General features: G+C 36.2%; 1 protein-coding gene and 1 long non-coding RNA gene across 4 annotated transcripts in view; one reads left to right on the top strand and one right to left on the bottom strand.

Moving 5' to 3' along the window:
- CAND1 (cullin associated and neddylation dissociated 1) overlaps positions 1 to 19,144 on the bottom strand; it is a 43,688-nt gene that overhangs the window by 15,291 nt on the left and 9,253 nt on the right. For 2 of the 3 annotated variants that reach the window (NM_001133048.2, XM_054526475.2), the window contains 5 exon segments: positions 624 to 729; positions 816 to 1,072; positions 3,315 to 3,438; positions 5,702 to 5,856; positions 16,427 to 16,570. In NM_001133048.2, coding sequence (NP_001126520.1) covers positions 624 to 729; positions 816 to 1,072; positions 3,315 to 3,438; positions 5,702 to 5,856; positions 16,427 to 16,570 — 786 coding nt within the window. 3 annotated transcript variants of the gene reach the window in all.
- Positions 1 to 19,144, top strand: part of LOC129049152 (uncharacterized) — an 85,601-nt gene that overhangs the window by 57,876 nt on the left and 8,581 nt on the right. The gene's annotated exons all lie outside the window — the stretch shown is intronic.

Below are 19,144 nucleotides of genomic sequence, written 5' to 3'. Positions count from 1 at the left end.
CAAAAATGAATCCAACAATTTCTGATTTTCAGAATATGGTATGATTAAAAGCCACTTCTCAAAACCAGGAGTGTCAAGGGATAAATGCAGAAAACAACCAGTAAGGTCTCAAGACACCATGTTACTGCATTAGTCAAGAGGAAAAATAATGTTACTTATCTTGTATTGCCTTCTAGTACACAAATACACAACTTTTACTAAGCTTATATATTAGAATCAGTTTCCAAATGAGAATCACTGACCTAGCAAAATGGATGTGACCTAAGAAACTGTTGAAAAGACAATTCACTACTTATTTCTGACGAATAATTTATTCTGCTGGGCTTTCAGTGCAGACTACATTATTACACTGGCATTTCTTCCCTTCCAAAGTAAACCCAAAATAATTATAAATACCTTTCCAAAATTCTTTAAATAAAGTCCTAACAATGACAAGAAAAATTTTCAAAATAAATGTGATGACCACATTTTATAATAGCAAGATGACATTAGTTTCAAATACTGTATTGTCTGTTATATTTGAAATCCAAAAGGCCGCTTCTCCTCACACACCTAATATAGACGTTATGATTCTATTCTTAAGGAAAAACTTTTTGTAAAAAATAGAGATCTTAAAAACTTACCTTCTTACAAATGACTCAAAGGCTTGAATACAGTACTCTCTTAATTCATCATCATCTACATTGCAAAATTTTACCACCAAAGGAATTATCTTCTCAAGGTATTCACCTAAGAAAAGCATAATGGTTCTTTAAAAACATGCATTAGAATTTTTTTAATTAAAGAAAACTTTAAAACTTTTAAAGATTTCTTACCTATTCTATGACCAGCTTGCCTACTAATAGCAGCAATACATTGTATGTAGGTTCTTGTTGTTGACATAGAATCATTTTTGGATAACTCTGACAACAGATGTTCAATAAGATCTACAAAAACTATATTTCCACAGCTCATAACCAGATGGCCAAGAGCGATAATGGTTCTTTTCCTCACTGCAAGTCTAGGGCTGGTCAACTGGGGAAGTAGACAGGTCAGAATTGAAGGATGGAAATTAACAAGAAGTCCTCCTTGCCTTAAAATAAAATAAAAAAAAGAAAGAAAAAAACAAATGAATTCAAGATGCCTGGCCACTACTAAATGTCTGGCCTCTGACCTCAATGCAAATATTCAGAACACAAATTTAGTTGAGACTAATTCATAGTGAAAGGAAAATTAAATTATCACTTTATCTACCAATGCAACTGAAACCTGAGCTAAGTGAATGCAGCATTGAAATTTACATTGCCAAACTGACTCTGGGAATCTAGACCTAAATCCCCAATTATAGGATATCTAATTGATGGGCTTGGGAAAGTATTAAAAAAAAACCAAAAACCACAAGGTTAGGTGTGATGGCTCACACCTGTAATCCCGGCACTTTGGGAGGCTGAGGCAGGCAGATCGCTTGACCCCAGGAGTTCGAGACCAGCCTGGGCAAAATGACAAAACCTCATCTCTAAAAAAACACAAAAATTAGCTGCGTGTGGTGGTGCATGCCTGTAGTCCCAGCTGCTCAGGAGGCTGAAGTGGGAGGATCACCAGAGCCTGGTAAATTGAGGTTGCAATGAGCCATGATCATGCCAATGCACTCCAGCCTGGGCCAAAACCTGTCTCAAAACCAAAACCAAACACAAACAACAACAACCAAAACCACACAATAATCTTGTCACTTTCTCCTTCCAAAATCTCTAAATGATTTTCTGTGCCAGGCACGGTGGCTCATGCTTATAAACCCAGCACTTTGGGAGGCTGAGGCGGGTGGATAACTTGAGGTTAGGCGTTGGAGACCACCCTGACCAACATGGTAAAACCCTGCCTCTACTAAAAATACAAGAATTAGCCAGGCGAGGTGGTGGGCACCTGTAATCCCAGCTACTCAGGAAGCTGAGGCAGGAGAATCACTTGAACCCAGGAGGTGGAGGTTGTAGTAAGCTGAGATCACAGAACTGCACTCCAGCCTGGGTGACAGAGAGAGACTCCATCTCAAGGAAAAAAAAAAAGAAATCTAAATGATTTTCTGTATTCTGACTTTCTGTATTGCTTTTTTAGGAGGGGATTCACAACACTAAAAAACTGAGATTCTCTTGAGTTCTCCCTCTCCCTTATTGGCTTTCCTCTATATATAGTCTCATTGTTCCTGTTGTTCCAACACCCCTCTTCCAAATCATCTAAAGTGTATAGTTCAATGAGTCACTACTACCCAAACTTGTGCCAGGACAATCAGCATTCGTGATTAAATCACACACAGGACAAAAAGTCTGAATTTTCAGTTTATCAAATTAAACATAAATTCCTCATCCACCTCAACATGACCCCAATCTATCAGAATGATTTCCTACTGCTTTTCTATTCATTCTGTATTCTAGAAAACTAGAATATGCTTCCCCATTCGTATACTACTTATGTATTCTACACCTGGGCACATCTACCTATTGAAGTGCTACCCATTCTTCAAAACCCAATTCAAATGCCACCTTCCATAAAAACAATTTTCTTGAATCCTTCCATTTTAAAACCCAAAACACACTATGCTCCCAGTTAGTCTTTAGTCCCATTCTGCCCTGTAGCCATTTGTGTTCTTATGTCTTATCATAAAGTATAAGCTCTTTCAGTGCCAGGATGATAGCTCCTCACTTTATACACACACACCCACACACCCACGTGAAGGCACTTGATTGTTTTTAAGTTGAAATGAATTTGCCACAAAAAACATACACACAAATAATGGTGGCCTATAATGAATATGAGAATCAGAAATTGACAGGTCCTTTAAGGTATTTTCTCCTAGGAGTTGCTTAGGTCTGTCTATGTTCTAACATCTGACTTCCAAAGGAAAGTGAAAAAGCAACAAATACATAAAAGCCAAGGTCCTCCCTCCCCTAAAATATGCACTATTAATATGGTTACTGAAGATTACCAGCATTCTTTTAACTGGAAAATCTGTAACTACCAGCGCATCTCCTTATCTAAATACATCACTGAATGCAAGAATATATGAGTAAAACAAAACATGAACTGTGCTACCAAAAATTAAAAATCACAAATTTTATTACTTTAAGAACTATAAAATGTTTACTATACAATATTATATACTTATACGTTAGTGTAATTAGCTTATTTCCCCCTCACTCCCAATCACACAAATTGATAAAACAGCCACCAATTAAATATGAATAATTTTTGACCAAGCTTTATTATATTTACCAGAAAGGGTTTTTTAGTAAATTAATGTAGTATCTGTATTACAAGTAACGGAAATAAACAGGCACACTTACCTGCTCAACATATCAGCCATAATATCCAAGGCTTCTAGCTGAACAGAGACATCTTCCTGTTTTGCTATTGCACTGGTAAGACGTCCAGTAATCTTTTTACATACATTAGCAGCTAATGCAGAGCCTGCATGAAGAAGAAGCCAATAATAATTTCAAGGCAAGCATGTTGAATTCCCTCTTATATTCATGGTAGTTACCAAATATTTAACAACTCCACACTTGATCATGAGACACAAGAGATCCAGGGCAGAAAAACACATCTTTCAAAACAGGCTGCTTTTCAATAAAATAACTTATTAGAAATAAACAAGAATTAGACCAAATATTTAACAACTCCACACTTGATCATGAGACACAGGAGATCTGTGGGAGAAAAACACATCTTTCAAAACAGGCTGCTTTTCAATAAAATAACTTATTAGACATAAAGAATTAGAGATGACAACTTCAGAAGGGGTAAAGGACACAGAAAACAATACAGATGTCAGCAGATTCTTTCTACTGGATAATAGTAGATATCATAGATAACTAGTAATAGTAGATAGATAACTATTCTATCTACTGGATAATCTGTATGCATTGGTATGAATGCTAGCTATGGAGCCAGTAGTAGCTGTAGTGCTTGCACACCTAGATTGAAAAGCAGCAAGGAGAGTTTTCTCTATTTGAGTCTTTTCTAGTAGACTAGCCTTTTAAACTTCAGTGAATTAAAAAGCATATATTCTGAGCTCCAATGCTTAGCAGCTTCTTAAAAAAAAAAAAAAAAAATTAGCCATAACTTTTAATAAGGTCCTTTCCAACCCAAAGATTCCGTAACTTCATTATAAAGCAGAACCCTCGTTCCAGGATTCATAAATCAGAATTGTTACTACTTACAGTAGGTCATGTTGTTACTGATGAGAGAAGAAAAAGAACAAGTCACTGTGAAAGTAAGAATCTGAATGGTTAAAAAAATTCTTGTAAGAACCGGAAATTGGCTCAATGCAAACACATTTCAATGAGAGAAAAAAAATTAAAAAATATATACATAGCTAATACAATTATAAATAACATACTTCTGAGTTGGTGAAATGTTTTATTGAAATAAGTAACTATTTAATAAAGGTAAAATAACACTGGTATGATACATTGAAGAAAGCATCCTTTTTGGATTAAAAGATAATGGATTTGAATTTTTACCCAATTACTCACTCAACTTTGGGTGAATTAACCTAATCTCTCTGAATTTCAGTTCTCCCATCTACAAACTAGAAGGAATAGTAAGACCTCACGTATGATTGATGTTTAGACTAGTTTACGTATGCAGCCTTTAGCATGAAAACTAGCACAGTGAATGATTTAAGTACATGAGTGAAAATAACGTACCCAGATTACATTATTTATTTTTTTGTTTTTTTATTTTTTTTGATACGGAGTTTCACTCTTGTTCCCCAGGCTGGAGTGCAATGGCACCATCTCGGCTCACCACAACCTCCGCCTCCTGAGTTAAAGTGATTCTCCTGCCTCAGCCTCCCAAGTAGCTGGGATTACAGGCATGCACCACCACGCCTGGCTAATTTTGTATTTTTAGTAGAGACGGGGTTTCTCCATGTTGGTCAGGCTGGTCTCGAACTCCCAGCCTCAGGTGATCCGCCTGCCTTGGCCTCCCAAAGTGCTGAGATTATAGGCGTGAGTCACCTCGCCCGGCCCCCAGACTACATTATTACCGATCTAAATCTTCCCATGAAATAGGTGATAATCTCACCTTTTGCAGATGAGACAATAACTTTTAGCCTGCTAATTTTAGCAATAGTTTAGTAGTCAAGACCAATTCTAAAATTTATATCACCTATACATTTCTATCAAAGGCCAAAAGCTAATTAGTTGACAAATACATTAATCATAGTTTTAAATTTGTTTAATTACCAAGTAGCTGTAAAAGGTTCAGCTTTAATTAAAGCTACTAGTAAACTGAACTATTTCACAGCTATGTCTGAATGGTGTTAAATTTTACATAGCAAATACTGACGCAAAGTAAATTAATACTGGAAACAGAGAACTTATCAGGACGCAATATTTTGGTTATCTCTTCCCTCACTGCATAGGTTGGCATAACTCTAGTCTGCAGTCATGGTACACACAGTATCAAATCTTGCTCCAACATATAAAAATCCTTCACTGAAATTCATATTACGTACAAGTTCAATCGAAATATTCATTTAACATTTAATTTATTTCTAAGAAAAATAAGGCTTCACGCCTTACTTTTCTTAATTGTCCAAAGGGACTCCTATGAAGATCTGTAAGGACAGCCACTTCCCTCCCTCCTTGGCCAGAAGGGGAAAAAAAGGTGGGGAGAAATACCTCCACACAAAAAGAAATAGGAAGAAAAATGTGCTCTTGCTTACCACTGGAAGCTGGGGGAAGTTCTCCAATTACTGTTTTAAGACCAATACTTGAAATGTCTCGAAGTTGTTCTTTATCAGAAAGCATGTTAGTGCAGAGGGTATCTACAATTGTCTCTACTTGGTATTCTTTCACTTTACTCACTAAAGGGCCAAGACTGTAATACAAAGAAGAAATTGTTTTAAAAAAGCTGGATAAGCACAAAAACAGGAAAATACATAAGTAGAAATGTTAACCTTTCCGCCTAGAACTTTCAAGATGAAGTATATACCATGTCTGTATCACAAATAGTATACAAATGACATAAAAAATTGTGATTGGTTAAGATTTTTGCAGTTGGTTTCCAAGTTTTTCTCATTGATTTCCATCCTAGTATCATGAAACTGAAGCTGCTTTCCATATCATACCCCATGTCATACCCCTAAAGCTAATTAGTTGACAAATACACAGAAAACTTATTTTTCATTTTTTTGAGAGACAGGGTCTCACTGTTGTTCACACTGGCCTTGAACTCCTGGGCTCAAGCAATCCTCCCACTTCAGCCTCCTGAGTAACTAGGACTACAAGGGCACAACACCATGGCTGGCACAAAACTTTTTAATAATAAGGTAAGGCCAGATGCAGTGGCTCACACCTGTAATCCCAGCACTTCGGGAGGCCAAGGTGGGTGGATCACTTGAGACCAGGAGTTGGAGACCAGCCTGGCCAACATGGTGAAACCCCATGCCTACTAAAAATACAAAAAAAAATTAGCTGGGTGTGCTGGTATGTGCCCGTAGTCCCAGCTACTTGGGAAGCTGAGGCACAAGAATTGCTTAAACCCAGGAGGCGGAGGTTGCAGTGAGCCGAGATTGTACCACTGCACTCTAGCCTGAGCCAGAGGAGACGCTGTCTCAATTAATCAATCAATCAATAGGTGAATTAGGAGTCTGCTCCGAACAAGAAGTTTTTCCTACAACGGAAGTTCCATCCAACATATAGATTTAGCATCCCTCATCTAAAAATTCAAAACTCTTTGAGTGCCATGGTGGAAAATTCCACACCTGACCTCGTGTGCTGGTCAGTCAAAGCTTTGTTTCGTGCAGAGAATTATTATTTTTTCGCCTTCCTATCTTCAATGTACAGAATTACTAAAAATATCATATAAAATTACCTTCGGGCTATGTGTGTAAGAGATATATATAAAACATAAATGACTTTCATGTTTAGACTTGGGTTCCATTCCCAAGTTATCTCATTTTGTATATGCAAATATTCCAAAATCTGGAAAAATACAAAATATGAAACACTCTGGTCACAAGCATTCCAGATAAAGGACACTAAACCTGCATCACTTTGCCAACTTTGACTCTTTCTTTCTATTACCAAACACCACCTCATGAACCAAAAGAATTTCCACTGCCCTTGAATCTCCTTGAGGAGATTTATAAAACAATGTGCCTTTTATATTCTTGTCTAAATGTTAAAAGCATAAAGTAACTGGTTGTAAAGATGAAAACAAGTGAATACTACACTACCCTGTGCTCCCAAAGCACCTTGCATATACTTTTCTCATTACTATTATGGATGTTGTTACAAGTTTGCATTATGTCCACCAATTGAACCATTTCTTGAGGATGGAGGATAGTCCTTCCTTTGTGTTCTTCCCATAGAGTTTAGTAGGTAAGTTTGGTACATGAATCTCATTAAGACAGCAGTTCCCAACCATTTTGGCAGCAGGGACCGATTTCATGGAAGACAATTTTTCCATGGATTTGCAGGGGAGGCAGTTTCAAGATGAACTGTTCGACCTCAGATCATCAGGCATTAGATTCTCATAAGGAGCATGCAACCTAGATCCCTTGCACGCACAGTTTACGATAGGGTTCGTGCTCCTATGAGAATCGAATGCCACCACTGATCTGACAGGAGGCAAAGCTCAGGCAGTAATGCTGGCTCGCCCTCTGCTCTCCTCCTGCTGTGCAGCCCAGTTCCCAACAGGCCAAGGATCTGTACGGGTCCATGGCCCAGGGTTTAAGGACCCCTATATTAAGAAGTCACTGTATTCAAAATTATTGAATAACAAAGACAGTATGGCCCCTATCTTCAAAAACTTAACCCTCTGGTTGATGAACTAAGGAACTCACGTTAACTATTTATGAAATAAAGAAGGCATTCACTACTCTGGCATGATTAAAACCAAATTAAAAAAAACTTTTAAATGCAATGTCAGCATTTATAGGGTAAGAGACTGAACATTAACAGTCAGATTTTTAGGTTTTTTTTGTTTTTTTTTTTTTTTGAGACACCGTCTTGCTTTGTCGCCAGGCTGGAATGCAGTGGTGTGATGTTGGCTCAGTGTAACCTCAGCCTTCGAGGTTCAAGTGATTCTCATGCCTCAGCCTCCCAAGTAGCTGGGACTACAAGTGTGTACCAACATGTCCCATTAATTTTTGTATTTTTAGTAGAGACGGGGTTTCACCATGTTGACTAGGCTGGTCTCGAACTCCTGACCTCAAGTGATCCACCCGCCTTGGCCTCCCAAAGTGCTGGGATTACAGGCATAAGCCACCACGCCAGGCTGGTACTGAACTTTCATGAGATAGTTAGAAAAGAAAAGCATTTCAAATGAGGAAACAAGCTCTTGTAAAGAACAGAGACTAAAACAAGTAGAATGCATATTGAAAGAAATTAGGAGTAAAAAGAACTGCTTTATACAAAAGGCAGATGGAAAACACCATAGGAAAAATAACCACCTATGATATTACAGAGAACTCTTAATGTCTGGTCAATGACTTGAAATGTGATAAAACTGGAAGCCAATGCATTTTTTCAAGCATAAGTAACATCATGAAAATTTAATTTGATAAATGCTCAGATCAGTGTCTCAAATAGATGCTCAATTGATGACTGCTGACTGCTTGACCAGAGAAGTAGTAGGCAGGTCAATTTGGTGATTTAAAAGAAAAGATAAAAATAAAAAAACTGAAAGGTTAAATATAGCCTAATCCAAAATGAAGGCAGTGATAACTGAAACATGACAGATACATGGAGAGACCAAATATAAAATAATAAAAATTGGGAGCGAAGTTAAAAGGAACTCAAAAAATGAATTTAAAGAGTTATAGCTTTCAGCAGAATAGTGGTGAGTCACGATTGTAATCCGAGCACTTTGGGAGACTGAGGCAAATGGGCTCCTTGAACTTGCCCAGCCTGGGCAATATGGTGAAACCCTGTCTCTAACAAAAATACTAAAATTAGCTGGGTGTGGTGGCATGCACCTGTGGTCCCAGCTACTCGGGAGGCTGAGGTGAGGATCACTGGAGCCCAGGAAGTCAAGGCTGCAGTGAGCCATGATCACACCACTGCACTCTCACCTGGGTGACAGGGTGAGACCCTGCCTTAAAAAAAGAGAATGTTATTATTAATTAGCTGGACGTGGTGGTGCATGCCTGTAATCCCAGCTACTCGGGAGGCTGGGGCAGGAGAATCACTTGAACCTGGGAGGCACAGGTTGTGGTTAGCTGAGATGGCGCCACTGCACTCTAGCCTAGGCAACAAGAGCAAAACTCTGTCTCAAACAAATAAAATAAAAATAATAAAAAATTTAAATGCTGTATTTAAAAACTAAAAAAAAAATAAAGGGCAGAAATTATAAAACCGAATAAAAGAAAAAACAAGACTTAACTACCTGCTATCTACCACAAACAATTTTAAAATAAAAACAGATAAAACAAGAAATAAAAAAGATACATATGCACATACACCAATCTTGAAACAAACGGGAATGGCTATATTACTAACATCGGAGAAAATATATTTCAAGGTAAGGTGTATTACCAGAGATAGAGAAATGTCTTATATTCATAAAAGGGTCATACATCAAGAAGACACCACTATTATAAATGTTTATGTACCTAGTCATTGCCAAAGACTCTCTGACCAAACTTTACTAAGCCACGTCTGAGCCCTCTTCTCAACAAGCAGTTCTTGACCGTGGGCCCCTGTCCTTGCCAGGCCTACATAGCCCAATTGTAGCGAGAATCTCACCACCCCTGATGTTTGTTCTTGGGTAATGTTCCATCTCTGACTGACTCTTTCCGCTTTTTGGCTATAAATTTCCACTTGTTGTAGTATTTGAAGTTGAGACCAATCTCTTTCTCCTATTGCAATAGTCTTTACACCTATCACAATAGTCCTGATTAAAGTATTTCTTACTGTTTAAACAAATATCAGAACAATTTTGTCTTTAACATTATACAACTTTAAAATGCAAGAAAAAGAAACTGACTTTACTATAGGGAAAAGTAATACATAGTTGAAAGTTTTAACATCCTTCTCAACAGTCAACAGATCAACTAAACAAAAAATCAGAAAGGACAGCCGGGCATGGTGGCTTACGTCTAAAATACCAGCTCTTTGGGAGGCAGAGGTGGGCAGATTACTTGAGGTCAGGAGTTCGAGACCAGCCTGGCCAACATGGTGAAACCCTGTCTCTACAAAAATACAAAAATTAGCCGAGTGAGATGGTGTGCGCCTGTAACCACAGTTACTTGGGAGGCAGTCTGAGAATCACTTGAACCTGGGAGGTGGAGGTTGCAGTAAGCAAAGATCACACCACTGCACTCCAGCATGGGTGACAGACTGGAGTCTAAAAAAAAATTTTAAAAAAATTCAGAAAAGATATAAATCTGAACACTATCAAATACCTTGACCTGACACTTATAAAACACTTTACCCAACAACTGCAGAATATACTTTCAAGTATATATAAAACATTTGCCAAGACCTACCATGTGGTACACCACAAATCTCGATAAATGTTAAAAGAAAGTACGCTGACCACAGTAGAATTAAATTATAAACCAGTAAAAAAATAGATAACCTCCAAATATTTGGAAACTGCTTCTAAATAACCAATGGACTAAAAAAAAAAAAAAAAAAAAAATCACATCAAAAATTAAAAATATTTCAAACTGAATAATGAATACACCAAAATTTGTAGGATGTAGCTAAAGACATACTTAGAGGAAAATATATACCTTTATATGTTTAAATTAGAAAGAAAGCCATTAGGAAAGTAATAATCACAGAAGAAATCAATGAAACAGACAACAAACAGACAAAATTAATAAACCTACAAGTCAGGTCTTTGATTAAGATTAGTAAAGCTGGTAAGTTCCTGATTCAATTAATTGATGATTAAAAAAAGAACACAAATTATCAAAATTAGGATTGAAAGAAAGGGATATTCACTGATGACATGATTGTTTAGGTAGAAAATCCTGAGGACTCAGCAAAAACGACTTTAACAAGTATGAGATACTATGGTTCATGGTTGAAAGACTAAGTATTGTTAATACACAAATTCTTCTCAAATACTCCTAAAGCTTCGACACAATTTTAATCAAAATTCAAGCAAGATTATTTTTAAGAATAAAAGCTGACAACTCTAAAATTTACATGGAAATATAAAGGACCTAAAAAACTAAACTACTCTTGAGAAAGGAAGAATGAAGCTAGAGAACTTAAATTACCTTTTACTTTACACTTATCTACACCTGTGTTTCTCAACAGGGCAATTTTTGCTCTCCAAGAGACATCTGGCAATGCCTGGAGACATTTTTGATTGTTACAACAGGGAGAGGTGGGAATGCTATTGGCAAATACTGAGTAAAGGCCAGGGATGCTGCTAAACACTCTACAATACACAGAATACATAGCTCCCAACAACAAAAAGAATTATCTGGCCCAAAGAGTCAGTAATGCCAAGTTGATAAACCCTGAGTTACAATGAATGCAACTGTTGTACTGGTATTAAGTATAGACAAATAAACCAATGGAACAAAACAGCATCTAAAAACAGACCCACACTTTTATAGTCAATTGATTTTTTGACAAGGATGCCAAAGTAATTCAGTAGGGAAGGAAGGTCTTTTCAATAAATGGTGCTGCATCAACTGGATATCCATTTGGAGAAAAAAAGAAAAAGTTAATTCCTATCTCATATCCTTTGCAAAAATAAATTCAAGACAGATCATAGAACTAAAAGTAAAGCTAAAATTAGAACTCTTATTTGGAGAAAACCTTTACAATCTAAGGTAAACAAAGATTTCTTAAGACACAGAAAACAATAACCATAAAAGAAAATTTTTAATTAACTTATAAATTAAATCAAACTAAAGTAAATTCAAAACCAAAATTAAAAACTTAAGCTCATCAAATTCAGAGAAGAACTACAACTTGATAATAAAAAGTCTATGCACAAAAGAAACAAATGGCCAAAAAACAGAGGAAACAGTGCTTGACATCATTAGTTATCAGGGAAATAGAAATTAAAACCACACTTACACACCTACGGAAGTGGCTAAAATTAAAAACTGACACAACCAAATGGCTGGTGAGAATGTGGAGCAACTGGTACTTTCACATAAAGTGGTAGATAGACTTTGGGAAACAATTTGGCGTTTTCATAAAAAGCTAAGTGAGCAAGAGCAATTTCACTCTTGGGTATCAGTAAAAGAGACGGCCAGGCGCCGTGGCTCAAGCCTGTAATCCCAGCACTTTGGGAAGCCGAGGTGGGCGGATTACGAGGTCAGGAGATCGCAACCATCCTGGCTAACACGGTGAAACCCCGTCTCTACTAAAAAAATACAAAAAAATTAGCTGGGCGTGGTGGCGGGCACCTGTAGTCCCAGCTAGTCAGGAGGCTCAGGCAGGAGAATGGCGTGAATCCGGGAGGCGGAGCTTGCAGTGAGCAGAGATCCAGCCACTGCACTCCAGCCAGGGCGACTGAGCGAGACTCTGTCTCAAAAAAATAATAATAATAAATAAAATAAAGACACATGTCCTAAAAGGGACTTGTACACGAAACGTTCACTGTATACTTATTCACAGTAGTCAAATCCGTGAAAGAAACCAAATGAATAAACAAACTATCAATGGACTACTAATCATTAATAAAAAGGCATGAACTACTAATATACACAACATGGATGAACTTGTGGTGTTATGAGAGCAAAAACAGCCAGACACAGGAACACATACTATGTAATTCCATTTATATAAGTTTTGTAACAGGCAAAACTAATTTATGGTAAATAAAACGTGAATAATGGTGACCTTGATTGGAGATGTTGTATGATAAAATTATACAATTGTATCAAATGATTATCCAGTCATTTGAAAAAGGTCCATCTTTTTCTCAGTGATGCCACCTTCATAACATACTTTACATTCTATTTTACCTCACCGGTCTATTAATGCCCCACTACCTCACTGCTTTGATTATAGAGACATAATATTTATAGGGCTAACCAACACCTCTCTACCTTCAGCAATTGTTCTACCTATTCAGAGTTTTCTTAACTATCTTCAGCACATGCTCACTCTCAACCCTAATATACTTTAGTCAATTTGTCTAGTTTCTGGAAAAAAACTAAATGATTTTTATAATTAGTTTAGCATAAAAGTAATCTGAAGAGAACCAAAAACTTTATGATGTGGAGTTATCCCATCCAAGGACATGAGATATCTCTCTGCTTGTTCAAGTACATTTTTGTATCTTAAAGTGTTTTAAAATTTTTCTCCCATAAATTTGGAACAACAGAAAACTGTAATCTTACCTTATACTACACAACACTGCAATCCAAGGTCACCATTGTAACATTTCTTGTTACATTTACTCCTACGTTGTCTTTCTGTTGCTATAATAAATTGGTGTTCCTTTCTATTGTATCTTCTAATTGCCCATACGAAAAGCTAGTTATCAAAAGCTTATATGAAAAGCTACTAATTTTGTAAATTTTACATCCTACCTCACTGAATTCTTTTTGTAAATTCAATTTTTCTTAATTGACTTGTTTTTCCACATATATTTTTCAATTCTTATGCCTCTAACTTTCTTCCTACCCCTCTGTCTTAAAGTGGTTAATACCCTCAAAATAAACAGCAGAGAGATACACATATTTGCCTTGTCCCTGACTTTAGGGTGAATGTATCTGGTATTTTATAACTTTTGGGCTGAAGTAAGTGTGTGTATGTGTGTGTGTCGGGGGCGGGGGCTGAAGTGTGTGTGTGTGCGTGCGTGGGCTGAAGAAAGTTTGTGTGTGTGTGTGTGTACATGCATGTGTACTCTTTTAAGGACCTATCAATTCCTATGTTGTTACATGTTTTACCTGGAACAGATGATGAATTCTGTCAAGTGGGATAAGACATCTTCAACCTGTTCTTCACTCTAATGACAAATCAAGTATGATGCTGGTTTTTGGAAGTTCTTCACCTCCCTAATTACACTAAGTAAACTAAGTGCTTTTGTTTTGTTTTGTTTTCATCAAGATTCAATGTTGACTCTTACTAGTGTCTTGACAACTAACCAGATAGTTTTTCTCCCTTTGACCTACTAACATAATAACTGTATTAATAAAGCATATAATACTGAACTGCCCCCTTAAAATCTTAGTCACAGTATGTTACTAATAATACACTGCTATATTTTATTTTGAACATTTAAATGAAGCTAGTCTATAATTTTCTTTCTTTTTTTTTAAGTATTATCATTAGTCAGGATCTGTTATCAGTATTTAATTTAAATAAAAGTCTGGAAGGTTTTCATACTTACCCTATGTTCTAGAACGGTACTACAACTCTCTGTACTGGAATTATCTGTTCTTTGAGGTTTTAAAGACATCTGTGAAATATTTCTGGATCCTTCTTTTGGGTGATGAATTCTTTGTTCAATTTTTCCAAAAATGGAAAGTTTTTGTTCAATTTTTCCAATTTTTTGATATGGCTGCTTAATAATCTATCTATTGAGATTTTCCATCCTCCAAGACCCAGCTCTTAGATTATTTACTATCATTTTATCTCCTACTCTATTTATATCCTAATTCCTTTATTTTCTTGAATATGTTATTTCTCCCCAACTCCTCTAATTATAAATGTAAAATATCAACAAAAGGTCAAGACACTCAGGTTCTTAATGAGTAAAGATACATACTAAAGTGACTAAGAAGTACGTACCTCCCAACTCTCAATTTGGGACAAATATTACTTTTTTAAAGACTAATTTTTTTAAAAGGTTGAGAAACATTCAGGATATATTTTGAACAAAGTTTAATTTTGTTTATTAGGCACATGGCAAAAAGATATTAAAAGATAAAGAATTAAAGTAAAATTACTGACTCATTTGTATCATTCTTTAACACTTTTTTTTTTTTTTTTGGAGACACAGTCTTGCTCTGTCGCCCAGGCTGGCATGCAGTGGCACGATCTTGGCTCCCTGCAACCTCCACCTTCCGGGTTCAAGCGATTCTGCTGCCTCAGCCTCCCAAGTAGCAGGGATTACAGGCATGCGCCACCATCCCTGGTTAATTTTTGTATTTTAGTAGAGACAGGGTTTCTACATGTTGCCCAGGCTGGTCTCGAACTCCTGACCTCAGGTGATCCACCTGCCTCAGCCTCCCAAAGTGCTAGGATTACAGGTATAAGCCACCACTCCCATACAACACCATTTTTTGAAACACCCATTTTATTTTAAACTTGCAAATGTCCCAAGTTAAAGAAATTTGTATTGCATGTCTGGAAATTCTATGCTGATAAATTAGTTCTCATATTTTTATTTACTTTTACAAGGGATATGTAAAAGTTTAGGCTAAAACAAATTTAAAATCCTTTAAAAAGAAATAACAATGGGATAATGCTTATTTAAATTGATACCAAATATAATGATGTACAAAAAGACATAATTCCATAATTTTTATGAGGCTAAAGCTTATACTAATAACTATGTAAATTAAGGGTTTCTAAAAGTTGACATTCATAAACTAAATCAGTATGTTAATGGAATTTATTGAGAACTCAAATTCTTTACCCTACTAAAAATAAGAAACCAAACTGCCAACATCATGCATAGCAAGAAGCTCCCACTGCATTGTATACACAAAGACAATCAGAATCTCCATAATTCTTAGAAAAGACTCTCTGTAACTATTGTATCATATGTATATCGTATCAACTGATGATATATATATTGTATCATCAGTGTTGTTTTAACTATGGTTTAACTGCTCCTATTCTTTATTAAAAATTTTATTATTATTAGTTTTTTGGCTGGGCATGGTGGCTCGTGCCTATAATCCCAGCACTTTGGGAGGCTAAGATGGGAGGATCACTTGAGCCCAGGAGTTTGAGACCAGCCTGGGCCACAGAGTGAGACCTTGTCTCTGCAAGAAAATTTTAAAAAATGAGGCAGGAGGATTTTAGCCCAGGAGGTCAAGGCTGCAGTGAGCTGTGATCACACCACTGCACTCTCACCTGGGAGACAAGGTGAGACCCTGCCTTAAAAAAAAAAGAATGTTATTATTATTCGTTTTTAATTTTCCTTAATTATTTCATTTTAAAATTTCATCCCCACTGGAATACAGAGATACACAGAGGCAAGCAGGCCTTTAACTCAGCTAAAAATGTAGGCTATAGTGAAACAAATGAGAGAATCATTGTTTTTGGAGTTCCCTACATGCACTTCGTAAGAATTAAAAGAAAATACCATTTAGTAACTTATATGCTGTAAGGAAATACACTATATATACCATATACAAAGACTAAACATTAGTCACCTAAAAATTCTACATACAAACACCAGAAAGAGATAGTACAAGGCTAAGATAATTTACAACTTATCATAGAGTTTTTAAAAACAGGGTTGGGGGAGCAGGAAGAAAGACTCAACCAGTAAAAAAACAACTTACCATTTGACAGCTAAATTCTGTACCTCTCCATTTTTATCTTCCAGTAACTTCAAAATCATTTTCACTACTTTCCTTTCACTATCATCATCCAACTTGATGGAATCTTTCTGCAGTTCCGTCATCAAATCATTTGTAGCCATAAACCTATCAAAAAAATAAAATAAAATTTGTTAATTTTAAAATTTTAAAGCATTAATTTAAAAAGATAATGATTTTTCAAATCCACTGCTATACCATTCACTCAACAGCAACATCTTTTATTATAAAACTCATCTACTTTTTAAAAAAAGTGATCATAAATTTAATCTAAAAGCTACCAAGGAAAAGAGCAATAATGTACTTAAAATTCATTGTATCCAAAGAGACGGTGAGAGATTTTTTAAGTACTGATATGCTTTTATATGAGGTACCATTATCCAAAATTATTTTCCCCAGGTCAGTCTTGATCTCAAATTGACTACCAGGACCTACAGTGAGTACTCTTTCATTCTAATTAATTGCATCACTGCTTTTAGGTGAGAAAAGTTCCTCTTTACTTTTTCTTTACATGGGATTTGAATTCAATCTAGGAAGCCCTTAACCATAAACATTAAGAACACCTTCCAAACATTAAGAACACTTTCAAAACAAGTATGTTGCATTGCAGGGGAAGATCACATATTACTGGAAATTTTCCAAAATATCCATCACTAGGTATCAGGCCTATTTTCTTTTTCATTCTCTTTTTTTTGTAGAGGGAGTCTTGCTCTGTTGCCCAGGCTGGAGTGCAGTGGCAGGATCTCGGCTCACTGTAACCTCCACCTCCCAGGTTCAAGCTATTTTCCTGCCTCAGCCTCTCAAGTAGTTGGGATTACAGGCGCCTGTCACCATGCCTGGCTAATTTTTGTATTTTTAGTAGAGACAGGGTTTCACCATGTTGCCCAAGCTGGTCTCGAACTCCTGACCTCAGGGAATCTGCCTGCCTCGGCCTCCCACAGTGTTGGGATTACAAGCATGAGCCACTGTGCCCAGCCACCAGGCTTATTTTCAAAATAGTGAAGAGGTGATTCTAGAAAGTAGCTCCTCCCCCTGACATCTCCCACCTCCCCTCCCCTTAAGAACCACTGCCAAAGGAAGGTTTAACAGTGAACAGCCTGGCAAAAACCCAGAGTGATCAATCATCTAATCTCAGCTTTAAACGAAAAGGACTGAATAGTGGACAAGATAAGTAGAGCCTCAGGTAAAATAAGGTATAAACAGCATCTCAGATTTTCTTCTCCACATGCCTTACCAAACAATTCATTGTTTTAAAAGTGATTTCTCAGAATATGAGATAATCACATTCAAATAAAGCCCTAAGACCTCCTTAAAAGCCAAATGAACTTGTCCCATAATTCTTGGCTCCCCTCCACTTATGGAAGCAATCCAACTAAGATAACTAGTTAACACTCTTTTCTTTTATTTGAACCAGATCCAATTTTAGTAAAAATACATTATTTTGTACACTACAGAGAAATGTCAAAATCCATGTTTAAATAAAAAAACAGCTATTGGAGCTGAACTGACAAACAGCTATGGAGATAGTCCGCAACATGGGTAATAAACTGTGTGGTAAAGGCTGGCAAAACAACTTAATAATTTAGAAATGCATTACATGTAAGGTAATTTTAAGGATAATTCCAATAACTAGTATGTTCATTTAATGCTGATCTGACAAAGTTTTACACTACATGCAAGTATGTATTATGGCAAAAACCACAATTACTTTTGCACTAACCTAATAGTTTAATTCTTACCACGTTCTGTAAAACTGCTAATTTTTAAAAAAGCTTACATTTACATTGGGGCAATACAAGATCAATTAAGCATGTACTTTTAAAAAATGGACACAGCTCTCTTAATTGGAAGCCCCTCACCCATTTTATAATGTGACAAAACAAAATTAAAACTACATGACTAATTTTCATTAATATTCTGGACAGTGAAAAAACTGCGTAACACATTAATGCAGGCACTCCTGCACACAAAGTACTGAAAACATCTTAACTGTTTTACTTAAATAAAATCCATTAAATAACCATAATAGTTATGACCTCTAAGAACCACTGCAATGCCACTCATCTGCTTCCAGAGAAAACAGTGATCATCAATTTAAGTAGAAAAACATAATCCCAAGTAAAAAGTTGTTCTATGGTCCTGTATGGTTCTACCGGCATCAATTCATTCTTTACTTATTGTTTATTTATTCACTGTCTATTATGTAAGAAACCCAGGACTAAGAAATAAGGACAGATAAAAGTTGAATACACTTTGGCCCCCCTAACATCAAGAAGCTTACTTATATTGTAATAAAGAAGCCTACTGATTTTCAAAAATCTATGATTAATGGTTAAATATTTTAAAAAGTTGAAATGAGCACTATCAAAATTAGCAATAGATATTTTTAAAAAGCAGAAAAAGTAGATTATTATAATACCAAGAGTTACTTTTAAATGGTGACCCTGAAATCACAAAGTTCTGTGAATAATTTATTCCTTCTGTAAATGTGGTATTAAAAATTTACACTATTAATCTTATTAAGGAAGTTGTTTGACCAGTTTGAAAGCTGTCCATGGCATATCCATGTCTCTTCAGCATTTACTCTTTTAGGTATGGTGCTAAGGGCACAAATCTCAATACATTTTATAAAACACTACTCAAGAGCATATGGAAATTATCACACCCAAGAGTTGACTGTTA

Source organism: Pongo abelii, chromosome 10 (genome assembly GCF_028885655.2).
Source record: "Pongo abelii isolate AG06213 chromosome 10, NHGRI_mPonAbe1-v2.0_pri, whole genome shotgun sequence".
Taxonomy (NCBI): Eukaryota; Metazoa; Chordata; class Mammalia; order Primates; family Hominidae; genus Pongo; species Pongo abelii.
Note: the sequence above shows the minus strand (reverse complement) of the source record. Positions and strands in the feature narration are given on the sequence as shown.